The sequence below is a fragment of the Panthera uncia genome, chromosome E1, assembly GCF_023721935.1.
Source record: "Panthera uncia isolate 11264 chromosome E1, Puncia_PCG_1.0, whole genome shotgun sequence".
NCBI classification, from domain to species: Eukaryota; Metazoa; Chordata; class Mammalia; order Carnivora; family Felidae; genus Panthera; species Panthera uncia.
In genome coordinates this window covers 32814123-32832912 of record NC_064814.1, presented here as the reverse complement: position 1 = coordinate 32832912, position 18790 = coordinate 32814123, and the positions used below count along the sequence as shown (strand labels likewise).

The 18790-nt window shown below is 36.2% G+C and overlaps 1 protein-coding gene across 5 annotated transcripts in view; it reads right to left on the bottom strand.

Annotated features, from left to right (window-relative positions):
- The window catches only part of RPS6KB1 (ribosomal protein S6 kinase B1), a 112403-nt gene that overhangs the window by 82751 nt on the left and 10862 nt on the right, over positions 1-18790 (bottom strand). For 3 of the 5 annotated variants that reach the window (XM_049636524.1, XM_049636521.1, XM_049636520.1), the window contains exons 4-12: positions 17598-17666; positions 7813-7960; positions 5640-5697; positions 4094-4194; positions 1965-2055; positions 1688-1778; positions 1082-1189; positions 725-787; positions 466-543 (exon numbers count right to left, since the gene is read on the bottom strand). In XM_049636524.1, the coding sequence (XP_049492481.1) occupies positions 466-543; positions 725-787; positions 1082-1189; positions 1688-1778; positions 1965-2055; positions 4094-4194; positions 5640-5697; positions 7813-7960; positions 17598-17666 (807 nt within the window). Of the gene's footprint in view, positions 1-465; positions 544-724; positions 788-1081; positions 1190-1687; positions 1779-1964; positions 2056-4093; positions 4195-4752; positions 5270-5370; positions 5444-5639; positions 5698-7812; positions 7961-17597; positions 17667-18790 lie in introns of those variants that run through there. The other 2 variants (XM_049636522.1, XM_049636523.1) reach the window with 2 other exon arrangements.

The window sequence follows — 18790 nt, the reverse complement described above, 5'->3', positions numbered from 1 at the left end:
AAAAAAATTTAAAAATGTTCCAACTACTTGAAATATTTAATTGTCTTTAGCAACCAACCTAAAAATAGTTAATATAGGGGTATCTGGGTGGCTCACGTGGTTTAACGTACAACTTTGCCGCTGGTCATGACCTCAGAGTTTGTGGGTTTGAGCCCCACATCAGGCTTTGCATTGACAGCGCAGAGCTTGCTTGGGACTCTGTCTTCTGCTTTCTCTGCCCCTCCCCCATTTATACTTTCTCTTTCTCTCTCAAAAATAAACATTAAAAAAAAGTTAATCATCTTACACTCATCAATTGCTACTGGTAGTAAGTCCTTGAAAAGACTGCATAGAATAAAGATTCTGAAGAGAAGTCAAAGTTTTCCAAATTGTTAGTATAAACAAAATGTTTCTGAATGCTCTGAGATTTTCTTATTCTAAAAAAGCACGAGGTCTTTCAAATAATATGCTTTCGTGTATACATACCAACAGAGGTTTAAAAGGGGGTTCCACCTTCCTAGCCAGCAGTTCTTCCCAATTAATATGCCTGAAGAATGGATGAGCCTAGAAAAAGGGAGCAGAAAGAAAAATCAAGGGAAACAGACTTCACTGGATTGACAAAGTAACTGCCTATTTGAAGTTATACCAATCACAAAATAAGCTGTAAACAACTACATACAAGCTTCACAAATACATAAAATTAGCACTATCTTCCACTCAAACCACCAAACAGATCAATCCCTACTTGAACTTCTCCAGCATCCCCAGGACCAGCTCCAAGACGAGAAGCAGCATTTCTTTTCAGCAGCTTTAGGGAGGAGGAAAAAAATTGATGAACCTTAGTCAAATTGATTAGTTTTCATTTATAAAATTTGCTTGTCTATACTGCTAATCTATTTTGAGAAAATATGACTTATTAATTACTACTAAATACTGTTTAGGAATAAAAAATAAAGAAAATCTTTAAACAAATTTGTACTTTACCTGCAAAAACTGTAGGCTTTCTTTTTTTAATATATGTGTATGATTCCTTATTCAAAACGTATATTCAATTATATCCATTTAAATCCCAGTAGTTGTGGCTTATTGTTTGGTGTCCTACCTTTTTAAGCAGATCTCTGGCTTCTTGTGTGAGGTAGGGAGGCAAATTGAGTTTACATTTGAGGATTTTGTCAATTGTTTTCTTTCTATTCTCCCCAGTGAACGGGGGCTAGGAGCAGAAAAGAGTGAGAAAAATCAGCATATAAAAAAAATAAAATCATCGATTTCCTGAATTAGTCAGTTATGCATAGACACCAGAAATATATGCTGTGATATGGGCTGACTGCTAAAGATCTGTAGTTTTTAAGCAATGGGACAGAAGAAACAGCAACATCCTAGAAGAAACTGGGTTTCCACTATTAACTTTGTGTGGTAATATGTGAGCCATGTGCTTATATTCTTTACTTTCTCTATTTACAAAATAAGGGCAGTACCTATTTTATACCTGTTTCACAGGACTGCCGTGGCAGATCATTTAAACAAAAATGTTTTTAAAAGTACAGGGGAAGTACTACTAATAAAGCATTATTAGCATGATTTTTTTTAATTTTTTTTTTTTTACTCCATCAGTAACACTTTTAGAAAGCACAGAAAAGTCTTTTCCTATAATGATTTATAACTACCCAGCACAGACCAGAATACATGCAGCTTTTAACTGTGCACCTACTGCTCCAGTCAGCATGTCATACATTAATGCTCCCAAACTCCACCAATCCACAGCACGATTGTGGCCACTTCTCATCAAGATTTCAGGGGCCCTACAATGAGAAAAATAATACTCCTAAAAAATTCACCCATTTGCATGTCGTCTGAATTAGAATTTTTAAAACAATATACAGAGCCAATTGTTGCTATCGAAAATATAGCACACTATTATTACGTAGCCAGGTAAAAGTCAGCTATTACCCCCAAACCAGTTATATTTCTTTCAACATGCAGCTCACATGTATTCTATTGTTCCACAAAATGTGTGTGTGACTGTTCCATCATGAATAGATTCCTTGCATAGTCCAAAGTCTGTTAGTTTCACATGACCTACAATGAAAGATCATAGCATGGTTATTCTGAGAATTCTAAGTATGTACAGTGTTTTAATGTATCATACAAGACAATAATCTACAATAATGTAGATTATTAATTATTAACTTTTTCTGCCTTAAATATTTTTTTGAAGATACAAAGAACTAGCAAGGTGCCATCCATAAAATGAGATGCTAACTCCCTACAAGGCTAGTGTAATCATCTTTTGCCAAAGATATAATCTACCTAGCAAAGGAAAAATAGAGAAAAAACTGAAACAGCTTGTCCAAGGCTCCAGCTTTACCCACACCTAGAATTCTCTACCATCCTGAGAAAGTAAACGCTGGAAAAATTCTCCAAAATCTGGCTTAAGTATACAATCCCTAATAAAGATATGCTGTACCTTTTAAACAGAGGTGTTAACATGTACTTCAAATACGTAACTTTTACCACAGTGAACTGTGACTTGAGAGTTTTTAAAATGGTCTCAGAAAGTCACTGTAACAAGTTAGCTTATTCTGCCAATACTGCCAGTTCAGAAAAAAAAATGAAATTGCTACATGGCATGGGACTGTCATCTCTTGCCCAGAAAGTAAAAAACTGACTACCTTACACAAAGAACATTTCAGTTCAAGTTTAGCTTTACTGAACTGTTATTAGATATCCCATGGTTCAACAATCCCAGGGACCCTACTATTCCAGGGGTGTTTCAGAAAAAAGAAAAGGCAATGGCCTACTGATTCAAATGTAAATGTGTACTTCACTCTGACACAGAAGAAATATTGACCTTTATTTTCACAGAACTACCTGACACTGACACACTCAAGTTTATGGATCAAAGAAGTTAACTAGTCACTTCCCTATTCTATCCTTTGCCTTAGAATTCAGAATCAGAATCCAAGTTTGGGGGGATGAGAGCAGAACTGGGAGGGAGGGAGGGAAATACATAGATTCCCATGATATACTTGGTTAAGTACAGCATTTCTCCTAAAAAAAAAAAAAAAAAAGGAAAGAAAGAAGAAAAACACAGTTTGAAATGGATTTATACTAGGGTCAGTTGTCCACACACCATTTCCTGTCCAAGAATTTAAAACTCTTAACTACCTCGTGTATCATTTTGTAGACCTTGAAGGATCAGCTGTTGCTACCAGCACCCCAACAGCCTGGTTGGTTAATTGAACTGCAAAGTCTACATAGCCCATATTACTCTTGCATAAATCGAACAGTCTGTAGCAGCATGCAGTTGTAATCAAGACTCAGTCTGCTCTACCTATAGCTGTACAGAATATTAGCCTTTCTAAATTTTTTTTTTAATGTTTTTATTTATTTTTGCCACAGAGAGAGACAGAGCATGAGCAGGGGAGGGGCAGAGAGAGAGGGAGACACAGAATCGGAAGCAGGCTCCAGGCTCTGAGCTGTCAGCACAGAGCCCAATGCGGGGCTCGAACCCACAGACTGTGAGATCATGACCTGAGCTGAAGTCAAACGCTTAACCGACTGAGCCACCCAGGCGCCCCAAGCCTTTCTGATTTTTATGTTTGTTGTTACAAAGAGCAAGAATAAACCGATGCCTACAATAAACATTTTCTTTCCAAGGCTGTATCAAATATTTTGTTTCATTCTAATCCTTTTTTTTTATAGCATCAAGAAAATTTATCATAAAAAGTACTGATTCTAATATTTATGTATTTTTATCCTTAAGGAAAATCCAATTTATAGAGTTAAGATTTACTTTCCAATTTAAGGAACAAACCAAAATTAGAGTTGGACTGGCTTTTGATATATAAAGACTTCAAAAGAATTATAAGCTATACAGAGCAAGGATTAAACTGAAAGGGTTGAGTGGCCAATTATCCTTAACTCCCTTTAATCTCATCAATTACAAATACCTAAATACCTAAATTTCAGCGAGTATTATGATGCCATAAATTCTGAGTGAGGAATGTATAATAATAGATAACGTGACTATGGGGCTTTGAAAAATGACCATGACCTGTGAGGGAGGATTGTAAGATGATTATTTACTATAGAATTGTTTACGGTATATCTCCACCTTGGTGATTTAGCATGATATTCTCCGGCTTCAGGTCTCTGTAGATGATCCCCTTTTGATGTAAATGCCCCAAAGCCATGGAGATTTCTGCCAAGTAAAAGCTGGAAACAAAAGTGATTTAATAAAATTAAAAAGAGTAATATACTCAAAGCAGTTTATGTATGGAGCAAAATTCCTTGAAAGAAATAGACATGCACCAAAGACCAAATTAGTGGGGACGGGGGTGGGGATGGGGGAAAGAGATGGCATAGGATGCTGCCAAAAGGCATGATGACATTTATGTTTCACTTATTTAGTGAAACTATGTTTAATTTCATCATTAGAACATACTGCTAAAATTGCAAAGAAGTCCAGAATATGCCAAACTGTCACTGGTTTTTGTTCTGTTTGTGTGGCAATTAGGCCAATAGTCATTCAGATCAAAGCAATTTTCTCCCACCCACCCCCAATTTTAAAATCCCACAGGACATAGGAACTTTGTTATTCTTAGAGATTAAGTCTTAGTTTCAAAAGATACCTTATAAATAACCTGACCCTTAGAAGCCCGCTCATCCCTTAACACAGCTGCTATTTATATACAGTTCATGCCCACAGTATCTGCCCTCCCTCTTGCCAGCCAGCCCACAACTATAAACTGTGTGACACTCAAATTTATCTACCTCAAAAGAATAAAGGGCTGAGTCAACCCTGTCTGGATTCGAAAAGCACAAGGCACTGCAATACTGGCTGCATAACAATGTTGCAATCCTGCAGATTACTCCAGGATGGAGAGGGTGTGTCCTAGAGGACTGAGGCAGTTTCACAGCCAGCAGGACCACAAACACAGCCTCCAACATGGCTCAGAGAGCCTCCTCCAAAAAAGGGCACTTCATCCCTAAGGCTCTTAAATGCAGCTTCTGTGTTAGAAAAGGCCTGAAATTAAACAATGGAATGCAGTTTGGTAATTAAGGTAGAAAAAACATTTAAGTGTTTTCTATTCAATTAATGTGTAGGATAAACTGATTTATTGTTACCCAATACTGTCCTCTCACAAAAGGATGTGTATATTTTTAATTTGAAGCAGATGCCATCTTAAGAAATATAAGGGTAGATCCCATCCTGGCCATAGAATCAATCCACAGATGATGTGTGCCGGTTTATCACCTCCCTAAGACTGCACCTTGGGAACTGGAAAGTCTAAAAAAAAAGAGGAGATGATTTCTGATACTTTCCATTGTTCCACACATAAAGTTTCACCGGAAAACCACACTCACCCACAGCCAAGGCAGGCAGCTTACCAATTCAAGGAAAGAAAGCCCCAGTGAGAATGGTTCTGTTAAGGACTGGCGTGAAGAGCGTTCCACCCAAGGCCTGGGGGCAAAGGAATGACGTGACCTCCAAAAGCTGCCCAGTCCCATAGATACTTCTCCCCCTTGAAGTTCTGAGTGACTGACTGGCTCCAGAACAATTTATTGAATCATTTGGCTGCCCACAGTGAGAACAGGGCTTTACTTCTAATTATGTGAATCATTACCTGAATCCATGCAACCACAAAGATTTCACTTACCAGGCTGTGTCTTCCATAAATATTCCTTCTCTTTCTAACTGCATAAATAATTCTCCTCCTGTAAGGAAAAGGAAAAGACATTAGAAAAAGAACAATCTTCATTTCCAACCTATTTCTAATGAGGGCTGTGCTTTCCTTTTAACCACAATTAAAAGACATCAGCTCCTTAAAAATAAAAAACAGATCCTAAAAACTATAGGTTTAAAACTAAGTCCTCAGGATTCTATTTTTAGCAGTGTTCTTATTTTTATGTGAAATATATAAGTTTTGGAATTCTAGGTTTTACATCTATAAACTTCAAAATAGTTGTAGATTCCAGACCTGAGGTTAAAAGAAATCTTGGTTAAAGCTTCTCTAACAGTTTACCCTAAGCAGAAAAATGTCAGTATATAATTGAGCCACCCTTACAAATTAAAATTAGTAAATGCCCTTATTCCATATTTTCAGAACTCTTAATCTAGAGGAATCTGGCAGCAGCTTTCTTAAAAGCATGGCACTATTCTGAATATTAAAATAAATAATGATAATAAAGAATTATATCCCACTGAATAACCTTAGAATCCATGAGTCCACAATGATGTAAATCAAAGAAGAGATCAATAAATTTTTAAAATGGGAGAGAAGGGAAAGTTCTTCATTACAGTAAAATGCCAAATAATAAATGAATGAGGCATGATGGAATAAGAAAAATCAGTTGGCAATCATCATAGTTAAGTGTTTCAAGCAAGAATCAATGAATGCTAAAACTGTATGTGAAAGTTCGATGAGAGACGAGATATTTAAATAATCCCGAAGTATCTCAAGATACTTATTCATTACAAAGGGAAAATTTCACCAGGGAAAAAACTGGTAGACGCCACCTCATACATGTGATCAAAGTTAACATCAACAGTAATGGGACAAAGATATTAAAATCATGTACCTCCTGATCTGACAGAGAAGGACACAGTGTCACTTCGATGGTCCTCCCAAAAATGCATGACCTGAACCTAATCTTGAGGAAACATCAGATAAGCCCAAATTGATGTGCTCTACAAAATAACTGCCCTATACGCTTCAAAAATGCTAAGGTCAAGAAAGACAAAGAAAGAATGAAGAACTGTTACAGATTAAAGGAAACTGAGAGATATTACTGTATCAACGTTAATTTCCTATTTTTGATCCTTTTAGTAGAGTTAAGTAAGATACTGCATTGATTTCAGAAAATATACACTGAAGTATTTAGGGGCAATGGGAAATCATGTCTGCAACACTCTCTTGAGCGGTCCAGAAAAAAAATATATATACAAATACATGTGTGTGTATATATGTATACACACACACACACACATATATATATATACACACACATGCATATGTATATATACACATAAAGAGAGAGAAAAAGAAGGATGAAACAAAACTGGTAAAATGTCTGGGACATCTAGGTGAAGGATGTATGAGAAGTCTTTGTACTATTTCTGCAACTTTTCTGTGTAAATCTGAAATTATGTCAAAATAAAGTTACCAAAAAATGAAAAAAATGGCAACAGTCACATAAAAGCGAAATTCTGCAGCTTTCTGTTCCATGTTACAGACCATTGTGAAATCTGTTATTCAGAAAACTCACATGTGCTTGCTGGAAATAGATACTTGTGATCTAGAAATGATTAAGAAGCAACAAGTTTCTAGGAGGTGGTAAATCCTAGAAAGTGTGGATGTTTTCCAATGTAAACTTCATAGTCTATCAAAAAAGCTATATTAAACCAAAAAACTATTCTCTTTAAAGATCCAATTCCAAAAATATTCAATAGCTTAAACAATACTCTCAGTAAGTTTTCCACTTCAATTTAGAAAAAATGCTTTGATGATTCATGTAAATTATAGTATATTACCCAAGTGCAGTCAATGTGATGGCTATCAATTAGGGGTTTGTTATTTATGTAATTGATTACAAAGGGATAAGGATTAAGATAAAATTTTACAGATGGGGAAAAAAACTTTAACCTTTAAAGTTTCCTTCACATTTTTCTGCAAAAAGAAACATTTGGTCATATCTGAATTCCTTATGTCAATGTATTTGTCAATTTTAAATATTTAATCACATTGGGGAAAGCATTTTTCCATTGGAAAATAATTTTGACCCAGTTTCTGGAGCAAATGCAAATAATTACACCAAACTGAGTGTACTGACCGCTGAGATACTCAAGGATGAGGTAGAGTTTTCCACCGGTCTGAAAGGCATAAATTAAATCCACAATGAAGGGATGCTTTACTTCCTCCAGAATATTCCGTTCTGCTTTTGTATGAGCTGTATCTTTAGCATTTCTTACTATCATTGCCTAAAGGAAAAGAGATGATCTATAAGAACATAACAGTAGACATTTTTATAGTATCTGGAAAATCTATTTTGTGCTTTTCTTGCCAATATTAAAACTATTAATCATAGTTCCCACTAAAGACGGAGCTAGGAATAATGGAAGCCATTCACTTCTTATATGTACTGTCTAGACTCTCTGCAGTGAACATGTAAATGAAAACCTAGATACCTTTTTAAAAAATGTAAACAGATCAAGTTTATTCATATATTCACTAACTGTTGAATGTCTACTATGCTCGAGGCTCTGCAATAAGAAAGCAGAACTAACAGAAGTCTCCAGCCTACAGGAGTCCGAAGTCCCAGGGAAGAGAAGTAAGTCAATGCAGGTAAGCACAAGGTGCTATGGGAGAATGGAGAACTGCATCTGACCTGGCAAGAAGTGTTCCTGGAGGGGGCAATACTTAAGGTGTATAGTGAAAAATAATTAAAATGAAATGTAGAGGGTAAAAAAAGGCATTTCCAGTGCAAAAGAGGCTTGACAGGACATGTCTAAGGAATCTATAAGTAGCTCAGTATGGTAAGAAGTGGCTAGAAATTAGGCTGGATATCTGGGTGGAGACCAGGAAATATAAGGCCTAGGCATCTAGACAAAAGCATCTGAATCTTAGAAGCACAGGAGAAATGTTAAGGTTAGACAAATGAAAAACCCTTGGCTTTAAGACGGACAGTTTTTGTAGCAGTGTGGAATTTTAGGGAAGAAATGAGAGCAATCAGGAGGCTAGTACAGTAAATTAAGCAAAGTAAGACCTTAGGTAGAGTTTTATTGTAACTAAGGAAATGAAGTTGAGAAAAAAATAAAAGATAAAGATGCATCATCAGCACTTGCTGACTAGGTATGAGAAGAAATGATGATACCATGGTTTCTGCATAAGTAACAGGATAGATGATGGTTATCATTCAATAACAGGGAATGGAAGTCAAGAAAAAAGTATTGGGGAAAATGATGCACTGTTTTAGACATGTTAAGTCTGTTTAGATTATAGGACTAAGTTCTGGTACATGCAACATGAAAAAGTATACACACAGGTTATCAGCTGCAAAGTAGAAGGTTGGAAATAACCGAAATGCCCATGCATAGAATACTGACTACCTAATGTGTAAAAGAATGGGGAATAGCTCTATGAAAGGAAGGTGCAAAAGAGCATAGCATAGCATAACACAGCATAGCAGTATCACAGTAGTATGTTACCTTTTGTGTAAGAAAGGGGATATAAGAATATATATCTGTATCTCCTTGTATCTTTAATAATGAACACAACTAAGATAAGCCAAAAGCTAATGACAAGTAGAAAGGTAAGAAGGGAAATCAGACTTCTCAGTATACCTTCCAAGTAAAACCTCAAAGGTTTTAGCATTAATTTTTTCTGTACCTAAATCATATATTACTGTGACTATAAAATGGAGGTTTTTGAATTCTGAACCATGTTAATGTTTTATACATTCCAAAAGTAAAATTAAATCGACAAGGATGGGGGAGGGAAATAAAATTGAATAAAACAGAAATACAAAAATGTAACTGAAAATTATAGTGACAATTTTACCACAGGAGAAAAATGATATTTAAATAACTTTACGCTGCAGTCTTAATGATGTATATGTAAGCATAACAAAAACTGCAAAGAAATCTTAAACCACACTTAGTAGGTTTGTAGCTGCTGGTAGTATTGGCATTATATTTCTCAAACTATTATGCGTGTATTGTACAACTGAGTGAACGAGTATATTTATTGATGTTGCTACCAAGCTTTTCACTGTGGAAAAACAGAGATACAAATATGGATTGAGAGAAGAAAAGCCCTATGGAACTGGACTGGAATTAGGGATATCAATTTGAAGCCATGATTTAAAAACAAAAACTTCCTTGCTCTATCCACTAAAAGAGTGGATACCTTAGTAGTAAGGAGCATAGCTGGCACCTAGATCTTGGTTTCTCCACCAAAAGAAACCAGGGTTCCTTAGAGAAAAAGATCATTCTAAACCAGGGTCAGGGAAAGTGCAAGGTAAATCTGGAGCACTCTATTATACCAGGAAGTACTAAAAAACTGACAAGGATATGTCAAAAGGACATAGAACCCATCTTAACAGAGAGCTCTCTAGCAAAATTTGAGACAATTTGAGAACGAAAATGAATAATGAGATGGTAAAACACTGAAAATAAAAAGTCCATATTGACTCTTAAAAATTAAATTTAAAAAAGTATATAAGGGGCGCTAAGGAATCTACTCCTGAAATCACTGTTGCACTATATGCTAATTTGGGTGTAAATTTAAAAAAATAAAAAACAAAATTAAAAAAAAATTTTTTAAGTATGAAAAACTCTTTATAGAAGAATGACAATATAGAAACAAAATAATAAAAATAGAAAAGTCTCCATTTTGTAATCACCCTAGTAATATTTGATTTGGATAAGAAACAAAGGATAATAAAAACCACTAGATAAAAGATTATTAGGATGGGGTGCCTGGCTGGCTTGGTTGGTGGAGCATGCAGCTCTTGGTCATGAGTTCGAGTCCCATGTTGGGCATAGAGATTACTTTAAAAAAAAAAATTATTAGAATAGACTATTCATATCGCTAAATATTAAAAACAGTATTAGAATAAACTATTCATATCCCTAAATACTATACCATAGATGCTTATTAATTTAGGGGTGCCTGGGTGGCTCAATCGATTAAGTGTCCAACTTCAGCTCAGGTCACGATCTCATGGTTCGTGGGTTTGAGCCCCGCGTCGGGCTCTGTGCTGACACCCCAGAGCCTAGAGCCTGCTTCGGATTCTGTGTGTGTCTCTCTCTCCACCCTTCCCCTACTTGAGCTCTGTCTCTCTTTCTCTCTCAAAAATAAAAAAACATTAAAAAAAAATTTTTTTTAGTAAATAATTTCAGAGGGAAGAGGGTACCTGTACTATGGCAAGCCTGTCAGACACTACCTTAACCAAGTGATCAAACTCAATTTCACCAAATAACAGAATAGAATGACATAATGTACTTCCTGAGCCCATGCACTGAGGACATAATACTCCTACAAAAATATTTAACCTAAGTTTAAAATGTACATGTTTTCGGGGGCGCCTGGGTGGCTCAGTCGGTTGAGCGGCCGACTTCAGCTCAGGTCATGATCTTGAGGTCCGTGAGTTCAAGCCCCACGTCGGGCTCTGTGCTGACAGCTCAGAGCCTGGAGCCTGTTTCAGATTCTGTGTCTCCCTCTCTCTGACCCTCCCCTGTTCATGCTCTGTCTCTCCCTGTCTCAAAAATAAATAAAAACGTTAAAAAAAAAAAATTTAAAATGTACATGTTTTCATAAGTAAACAAGGAAATATATCCAAATTAAGGGATACTGTGTAAAACAACTGACCTGAGCTCTTACATATGAAAACGCCCTACTCTTAAGAGATACAGGGGCACCTGTGTGGCTTAGTCAGTAAAACATCTGACTCTTAATTTTGGCTCAGTTCCCATGGTTCATGAGATAGAGTTCCACATCAGGCTGACAGCACGAAGCCTGCTTGGGATTCTCTTTCTCTCTCTCTCTCTCTCTCTCTGCTCCCCCCCCCCACACTCCCTCTCTCTCAAAATAAACTTAAAAACCAAAGAGAGAGATTAAAGAAAATAAAGGTGAAACACCATGATGGCTAGAATTAACTTTCAAATTGTACAGCAAAAAAATAAAAAATTTGAATATACATAAATACACATATTTATGGAAGGGATGAAGAAAGTGGGGGTAGACAAAATATGGCAAACTTAATTGGTGTTCACTGTACTATTCTAGCAACTCTTTGGAAAGTTTGAAAAATTTTAAAGATACATTATTTCTTAACTGCTCAGGAGGTTTGAGGTTTTTTTTTAAGTTTATTTATTTTGATAGCAAGAGAGATGGGGGGGGTGGGGAGGGGAGGAGCAGTGAGGCAGAGAGAGAGAATCCTGCCAACAGGCTCTGCACTGACAGAGGCTCGAATTCATGAACCATGAGATCATGACCTGAGCCAAAACCAAGAGTCGGATGCTTAACTGACTGAGCCACCCCAGGCCTCCCAGTTTGAATTTTTTAAATAAGAAATTTTGAGAAAGTCTGAGAAGCAAAAGACTAAGAGATAAGATGAAAAATTAGTAAAGTAGAATCACAGAAGTCAAGGAAAGAGTTTCAAAATGCTGTGGTCAATAGCTTCAATACAACAGAAAGCTAAATTAAAGATGAATTAAATAAAGAAAGACCACTAGATTCAGCCATTAGGAGATTAGTGGTGACTTAGGGAACAAGACTTTCACTGAAATAGTAGAGTCATTAAGTCAAAGCATAGTAAGTAAAAACAAACAAACAAACAAACAAACAAAAAACAATAAAACATGACTTCTCAAGAAATTCAGGTATGAAAGGCGAAGAGGGTGGAAGCTATAGGGAGACTTTGTATGATCGAAGGATTTGTTTTACTAAACATGGCAAAGACATAAATATATTTAAACAAAGAAAGAAGATAGGATAGAGGATGGAAAGAGAGAAAGAAGTGACAAAGACCCCATACAGGCAAAAAGGGATGAGATCCAAAACATAAAGAATGGGCTTAACCTTGCAAAGAAGGAAGAATACATTTCCCACTAACACTGGAAAGAAGGAAGTAAAGACAGGTGAAAATGCAGATTAATATGGTATTAGGGGTAGGGATCAGAACAGGAAGTAAAAGGAAATCACATGTGACAGCCTCAAATAAAAAGAGAGGCAGTCTATTAAAAAGTTGTAGAGAATGGAAGAAGTTGTCTAAGGACATGTAAAAAATAGTTGGTGAGTACTGAGGGTCCAAATAGGTTAGGGACTATGAATTTGTTTCAGCAGCAACCTACAAGCTTGTGTGATTTTTGCCAGCAATGTTCCAGCAGCTGACATACAGGAATAAAAGAGCATTAACAACTAAATTGATTAAGATTAGGACTTTCCTAAACATAAGGTCAATGGGGCTAGCAAGTGACTGAAATGGCAGATCATGCTGATTAGGCTGGATTCAAAAATAAAGTGAAATAAGAAGGGGCTTAAGAACTTCAGGAAAAAAACAAAAACGTCAAAGGACTAAAAGGTTTAGGGTCAAAGACCATGCATTGTGGGAATAAAGAAGAAAGTTACTGTTCTATTATAACCCAATACTTCAGAGATGAAGAATACAGTCATGGAGACTGGTAAAGTGGAATGGAGGTGAAACCTGATGGAGTTAAGATCAAGGAATTAGAAGGCCAAGCTATGGATTACTTACTTAATACAAGGAGAATGAAGACATCCAGGATGACAAGGCTTAGGAGTGAATAAAAAAATGGTAAAAGGTGAGAGAGGCTCCAACCTCAAAGTAGAAAGGATTTTGACCACAGTATAGAAGAGAAATGGTAACAATAAGCTTATCAGTTTTTCCCTTGAATTATATAGTAAGCAGAGTGATAGGCAGAGACTACATCTGCCTCAAACACTAAATCCTAGTTTCTAGCATAATGCCTGGCACACTGCTGGTTTTCAATTGATTCAATAAAAAGAAAGAATGGAAGAAATATGACCAATCTGTGAACCACAAGCCTTTAACCAAAGGGTCTAAAATTTACAGCGTGGTCTGAACTAATGCCATAGGCAATAGTATTTTGCTTCCAGGATACATTTTTGTTGCAACTGGTAAGAAAGGGAAATAGTCTTTTCCTCAACATTCCACCATGAGAAAATATCCAAATGGTACCATTCCTGTAAAAAAATCCCAAGATAATTGATAAATTCAGACAGACTGTCCAAATGCACACCTCATTTAAGATAAAAGACACCTGGTTCTATTTTGATTTCATCTTCGAGGAGGGAAAGAGAGATGTTCTTACCACATACTGAGTTCAAGAGCATTAGTATGCTCTGCTTCCAGGATAATAAAGTCAGAATAAAGAAACTCAAAGGCAGCATACAGTCATCTTAGCTAGTCAGGAATCAAAATTATGGACTTAATCCTAGCAACCTCTTTCATTATTTACCCTGTGAGCTTATTTTCAGGGGCAACAAGGGGGAAAAAAATGAGACAATATCTGATTCTATAGCCAGGCTTAGGGAAAGAAAAACCCTGAGAGTAGGAAGGAGTGCTAAGCAAAAGGAGAGGCAAACAAGTTAGGTTTAGAAGCCTGGGCTCAAAAAGGAGGTCCAACATTTAGCAATAATTAAATCTATGGATTTCCCAATACATTGCACCCATCCACCATCAGTAGAAAAAAACAATATCCTCTTCTTTTCATTAAAGATACCCATGCCAGAAACATACTTCACTCAAGACAGAATTAGGACTAATTACGGTCAGCCCTGATTATAAAATATATCAAAAGGAATAAATTAACCTAAGAATCTTGACCAGTACTTCTTTCAACATTCCGAGAATAAGCATTACTACAACATCTCCAATTCTATACCTAACAGGTTTTACAGATCAATAATTAATCTAAAATGTTTCCAATGGGAAAGCCAGACAGTACATTAATTCTGACTTATTGATACAGAAACTGATGTTCAGAATATCTAAATTGCTAGAGCGCCTGGGTGCCTCAGTCAGTTAAGCATCCAACTCTTGATTTCGGTTCAGGTCACAATCTCACAGTTTGTGGGATCTAGCCCCAATGACAGCACAGAGCCTGCTTGGGATTCTCTTTCTCCCCAGAGAGAGAGGGATTCTCTCCTCTCTGTCCCTGCCCCACTCACACACGTATGCACACGGCTTCTCTCAAAATAAATAAAACATAAAAAAAAAAAAAAAAAGAGTATCTAAATTGGTTCTTTAAGACAATCAGTGAGGAAGGGGGGTGGAGCACCTGGGTGGCCTAGTCGGTTAAAGGTCAGACGTCAGCTCAGGTCATGATCTCACTCACTGCTGGTGAGTTTGAGCCCCGAGTTGGGCTCTGTGCTGACAGCTCAGAGCCTGGAGCCTGCTTCAGATTCTGTCTCCGTCTCTCTCTGTCCCTCCCCCGATCTCTCTCTCTCTCTCTCTCTTTCTCTCAAATATAAACAAACATTTTAAAAAAAGAAAGAAAGAAAGAAAGAAAGAAAGAAAGAAAGAAAGAAAGAAAAGACAATCACCAGAAGCACCTGGCTGGCTCAGTTGGAAGAGTATGGGACTCTTGATCTTGGGGTCATGAATGCAAGCCCCATGTCATATAGAGATTATTTAAATAAACAAACAAACTTATAAAAAAAAAAAAAAAAGACAATCACCAATAAAGTTGTGATCATAACATTTGTTCCTCACCTTGTAAAGTAATAAGTCATGCATACCGCTTAAGTAAAAATCAGGAAGAAGATAAAGGTCAAAGTATTACAAACGCTGTAATTTTTGTTAAGTCATTTTGACTGTCTTTTAATAGTTTTCTACTAAGACTTGTTTTAAGTCAGTGTGATCTTTTCAGAAATCAGTCCCAAACAAAAAGAACAAGAAACCAAACACACATAATCCTTTTTCAATAAAACTAGGAAATGCACCTAACTCCACACCTCAAAAGGTGAAAACAGAGCAGGATAAAGCAATAATGACTTAGTAGAGTAGGGTATTATCAAGCCTAAATGCCTGCACAAAGAAATAACTCAAAAGAAGTTGATTCCATCTATGTAACACTAACAGGTTCAAAAATCAGAGACAAAAATAAAAAGCAAGAAGGAAAAAAAAAAAAATCATTAGAAACTACAGAAGATGGAGGACCAAAAACAGGTAGATTGCTACCACTTGGAAACATGTACTCTCCAGAAAAAGTGAAGGATCAGAGTGAAGTGCTAAAGTAAAAACTTGACTTCAGTGAAAGTTTGCATGCTGACAAGGTAAGATCTCCATCTCTTCTCTCTCATCCAGCTCCAGGATGCTTTTTCAGGCAAAAGAATAGAGGATCTGTCTCAGTACCAACTGACCTACAAACAAATATTTAGAGGTTCTCAGTCAGTTGCCAGCCAACTACACGACTATCCTACACAGATGGAACTTCTGATCAGCTTCTCAGAGTTCTATTCTTAAATATGAACCATCAGTGAAGAACACCAGACATCTAAAGAAGGCCTTTGATATGGAAGAAAAAGACTAAATCAAACTGAAAGAAAACAGAAACTTAGAAAAGAGATACAATGCATAGAACAAAAGAACATTTCAAAGAATTATCATTAATACTTTCAGAGGAATAAGAAAAAATACTCTGTTCATTAAAAAAGGATGCTATAAAAAGAAAAAACAGAGCTATGGGGAACCACAAACATGATAGCTTAAAAAAAAATCAGTAAAAGGATTAGAAAATAAATTTCTAGAAAAATCTCAGAAAGTAAACAAAAAGACAAAGAAATGGAAAAGATAAGAAAGACAGATGACGAGTTGAGGAGTTCCAACATCCAACTAACTATAAATCCAAGAAAATGGCAGAGGGGTAAATTATCAGAGACCATACAAGAAAATCCCTTAGGGCTAAAGGATTCAACTTTTAAGATTGAAAGAATAAAAATAAATAAAATAAGAAGGATCAAAAGCAAGATAATATATCACTGTAAAAAATTTAGAACAACAGAAATCAAAAGAAAATCTTAGATATCTTTAAGGAAAAATAGACCTCTACAGGAATAATGGGAATCAGTATGGCAAGGGACTCCTCAATAGAAACACTCAAGGCTAGATGAAAATAAAGCAAAATCCTGGATGAAAATGATTTTCAACTTCAAAACCACACCCAATCAAACAACTGTAAGGGTATAAAGAGGGAAAATTTCAAATATGCAATATTTCCCCAAAATTGTACCTTCATGCACCCTTTCTCAGGAAGCCACTAGTAGATGGTCACCAAAGGAGGGAACAACGGCATAAACTAAGAAAAAGGAAGATATGGGATCCAGGAAACAAAGAATCCAACACTGACAGTGCCAAGGGGATTCCAAGGATTTGATCAAAGTCCAGTAACAGCAGCTATGCCTAGAGAGCTACCAATATAGGCAGGAACAGGGGAACAGAAGATTCTGATGGGATATCTACAGGGAAATAAATGGAACTGACAGACTACCTAATAAGTGGGACCATAGAACACTGGCTCGAACAGAGTTGTTGGAAGGTATAGAAGACAACAGTAGACTCAGAAAAAATGAAGCAAAATAAGAGAATGGGAAGAAGAAGTGAATGAGAGTAGAGTGGAAGTCAATACACAATTCTAAAACTGAAGTGATAGCAGAATATGCTTATTACTTAGAAATATGGAGACCAGAACAAAGAGCCAAGAGAGTTACCTCAGAGGAAAATTAAAAGAGCTCTCCTTTCCACCCTCACCAAGCAGAAATAAAACAGGAATAACAATAATGAAACATATCTTATATTCTACGAGGACTTATTTTGTTAGAATTACATTTTCTTGACTAAGAATTTTAGGCCAAAATGTGGGTTTTATAGCAATTAAGAATAAAGTTGGTGGGGGAAGGGGGGAAACTCCTGCCTGGCTCAGTTGATGGAGCACGCAACTCTTGATCTCAGGGTCATGGAGTTCAACACCCACATTGGCTGTGGAGCATACTTTAAATTAAAAAAAAAAAAAAAAAGAGAGAGAGAGACAACAAAGATGGGGGTAGGGGAGAGAGGAGGGAAGGAATCACCTTTTTAAGCACCTTCATGGCAAATATTTTCCCAGTATTTGCTCCTGTAACTTTCCGTACTTGAAAAACCTGGATAAAAAATACAAGTGTTTCTGTGTTATTATAAGCTAAACTATGCTAGCCACACTCCCTTAATTCCTATTTATAGGAAACAAACAATACAATAGTTTATATTCTTATAAAAATTAGTAACACAAACACACAAAAATGAGCTGAAAGAACAGATTGTATTAAAGATTTAGTAGTGAAATTTCCTCCACAACATGGGGCCATCCTATTTGGTCTGCTGACATCTGGTGGCAAAGCTGGTCAGTGACCATCCAATGATGAGCACTCTATATAACTTCATACATAAAATCCAAGTTTGCAGAAGCATAATACCAAAATTAAAAATTATAAAATACCTTATAAATTTCTTCCAGGAATGTCTCTGTCCTTGCTTCACATAAAACTTTAATAATAGTTGACAGGAATTACCATTTACCTATTCCTTAACTATATAGCTATATAAAACATCATCATGCAATACCTGAAATGATATGAGACTCTAAGTGCATGTGTTGCACATTCAAGATAATTAGAACACATTAGAATGTGTCCTTAAGCCTAAGAATAAACTACAAATGTCACGCTATGAAAAAATTAACCTACACAACAGCATAAATAGTTCTTAAACTTAATCCTAACGACTAAAATGGTATCCAAATTCTATCTTTTGATAGAGAATACCTAGGTATAAATTTTCTTGAGCAGAACATGCAAAGGTTAAGGTCATTTATTAGAAAGCCTTGAGAAGAACTATGAAACTAAGAAGTTCTCTTCATTTTTATTCTCCCTTCTTATATTCTTCAGCTTCCCAAACTATTGCTCCAAATACTGCAAGTCAAAGAACACCAATTCAGATTTAGGTCTCAGTAACAGATAACAATTTAATGTGCCATGCCTGTTGAAAGGAGTGGTTTTTAAGAGGATACTTATAGGGGATACCATTTAACCAAAGGAAGGAAGGAATCTTCTAATAATAGACTTTGCCTGGCATAATTGCCTATTTATTTATGCAACAAATATCGACTGAATGCCTGTTATGTGTCAGTCTTTTATGTGTATGGTGGTAGGAAGAGAACTTCTTTACATCCCTCAAATAAAACCATGTGAAGTGATCATACCCTCTGCTGACAGCTAGCAAACAAAGA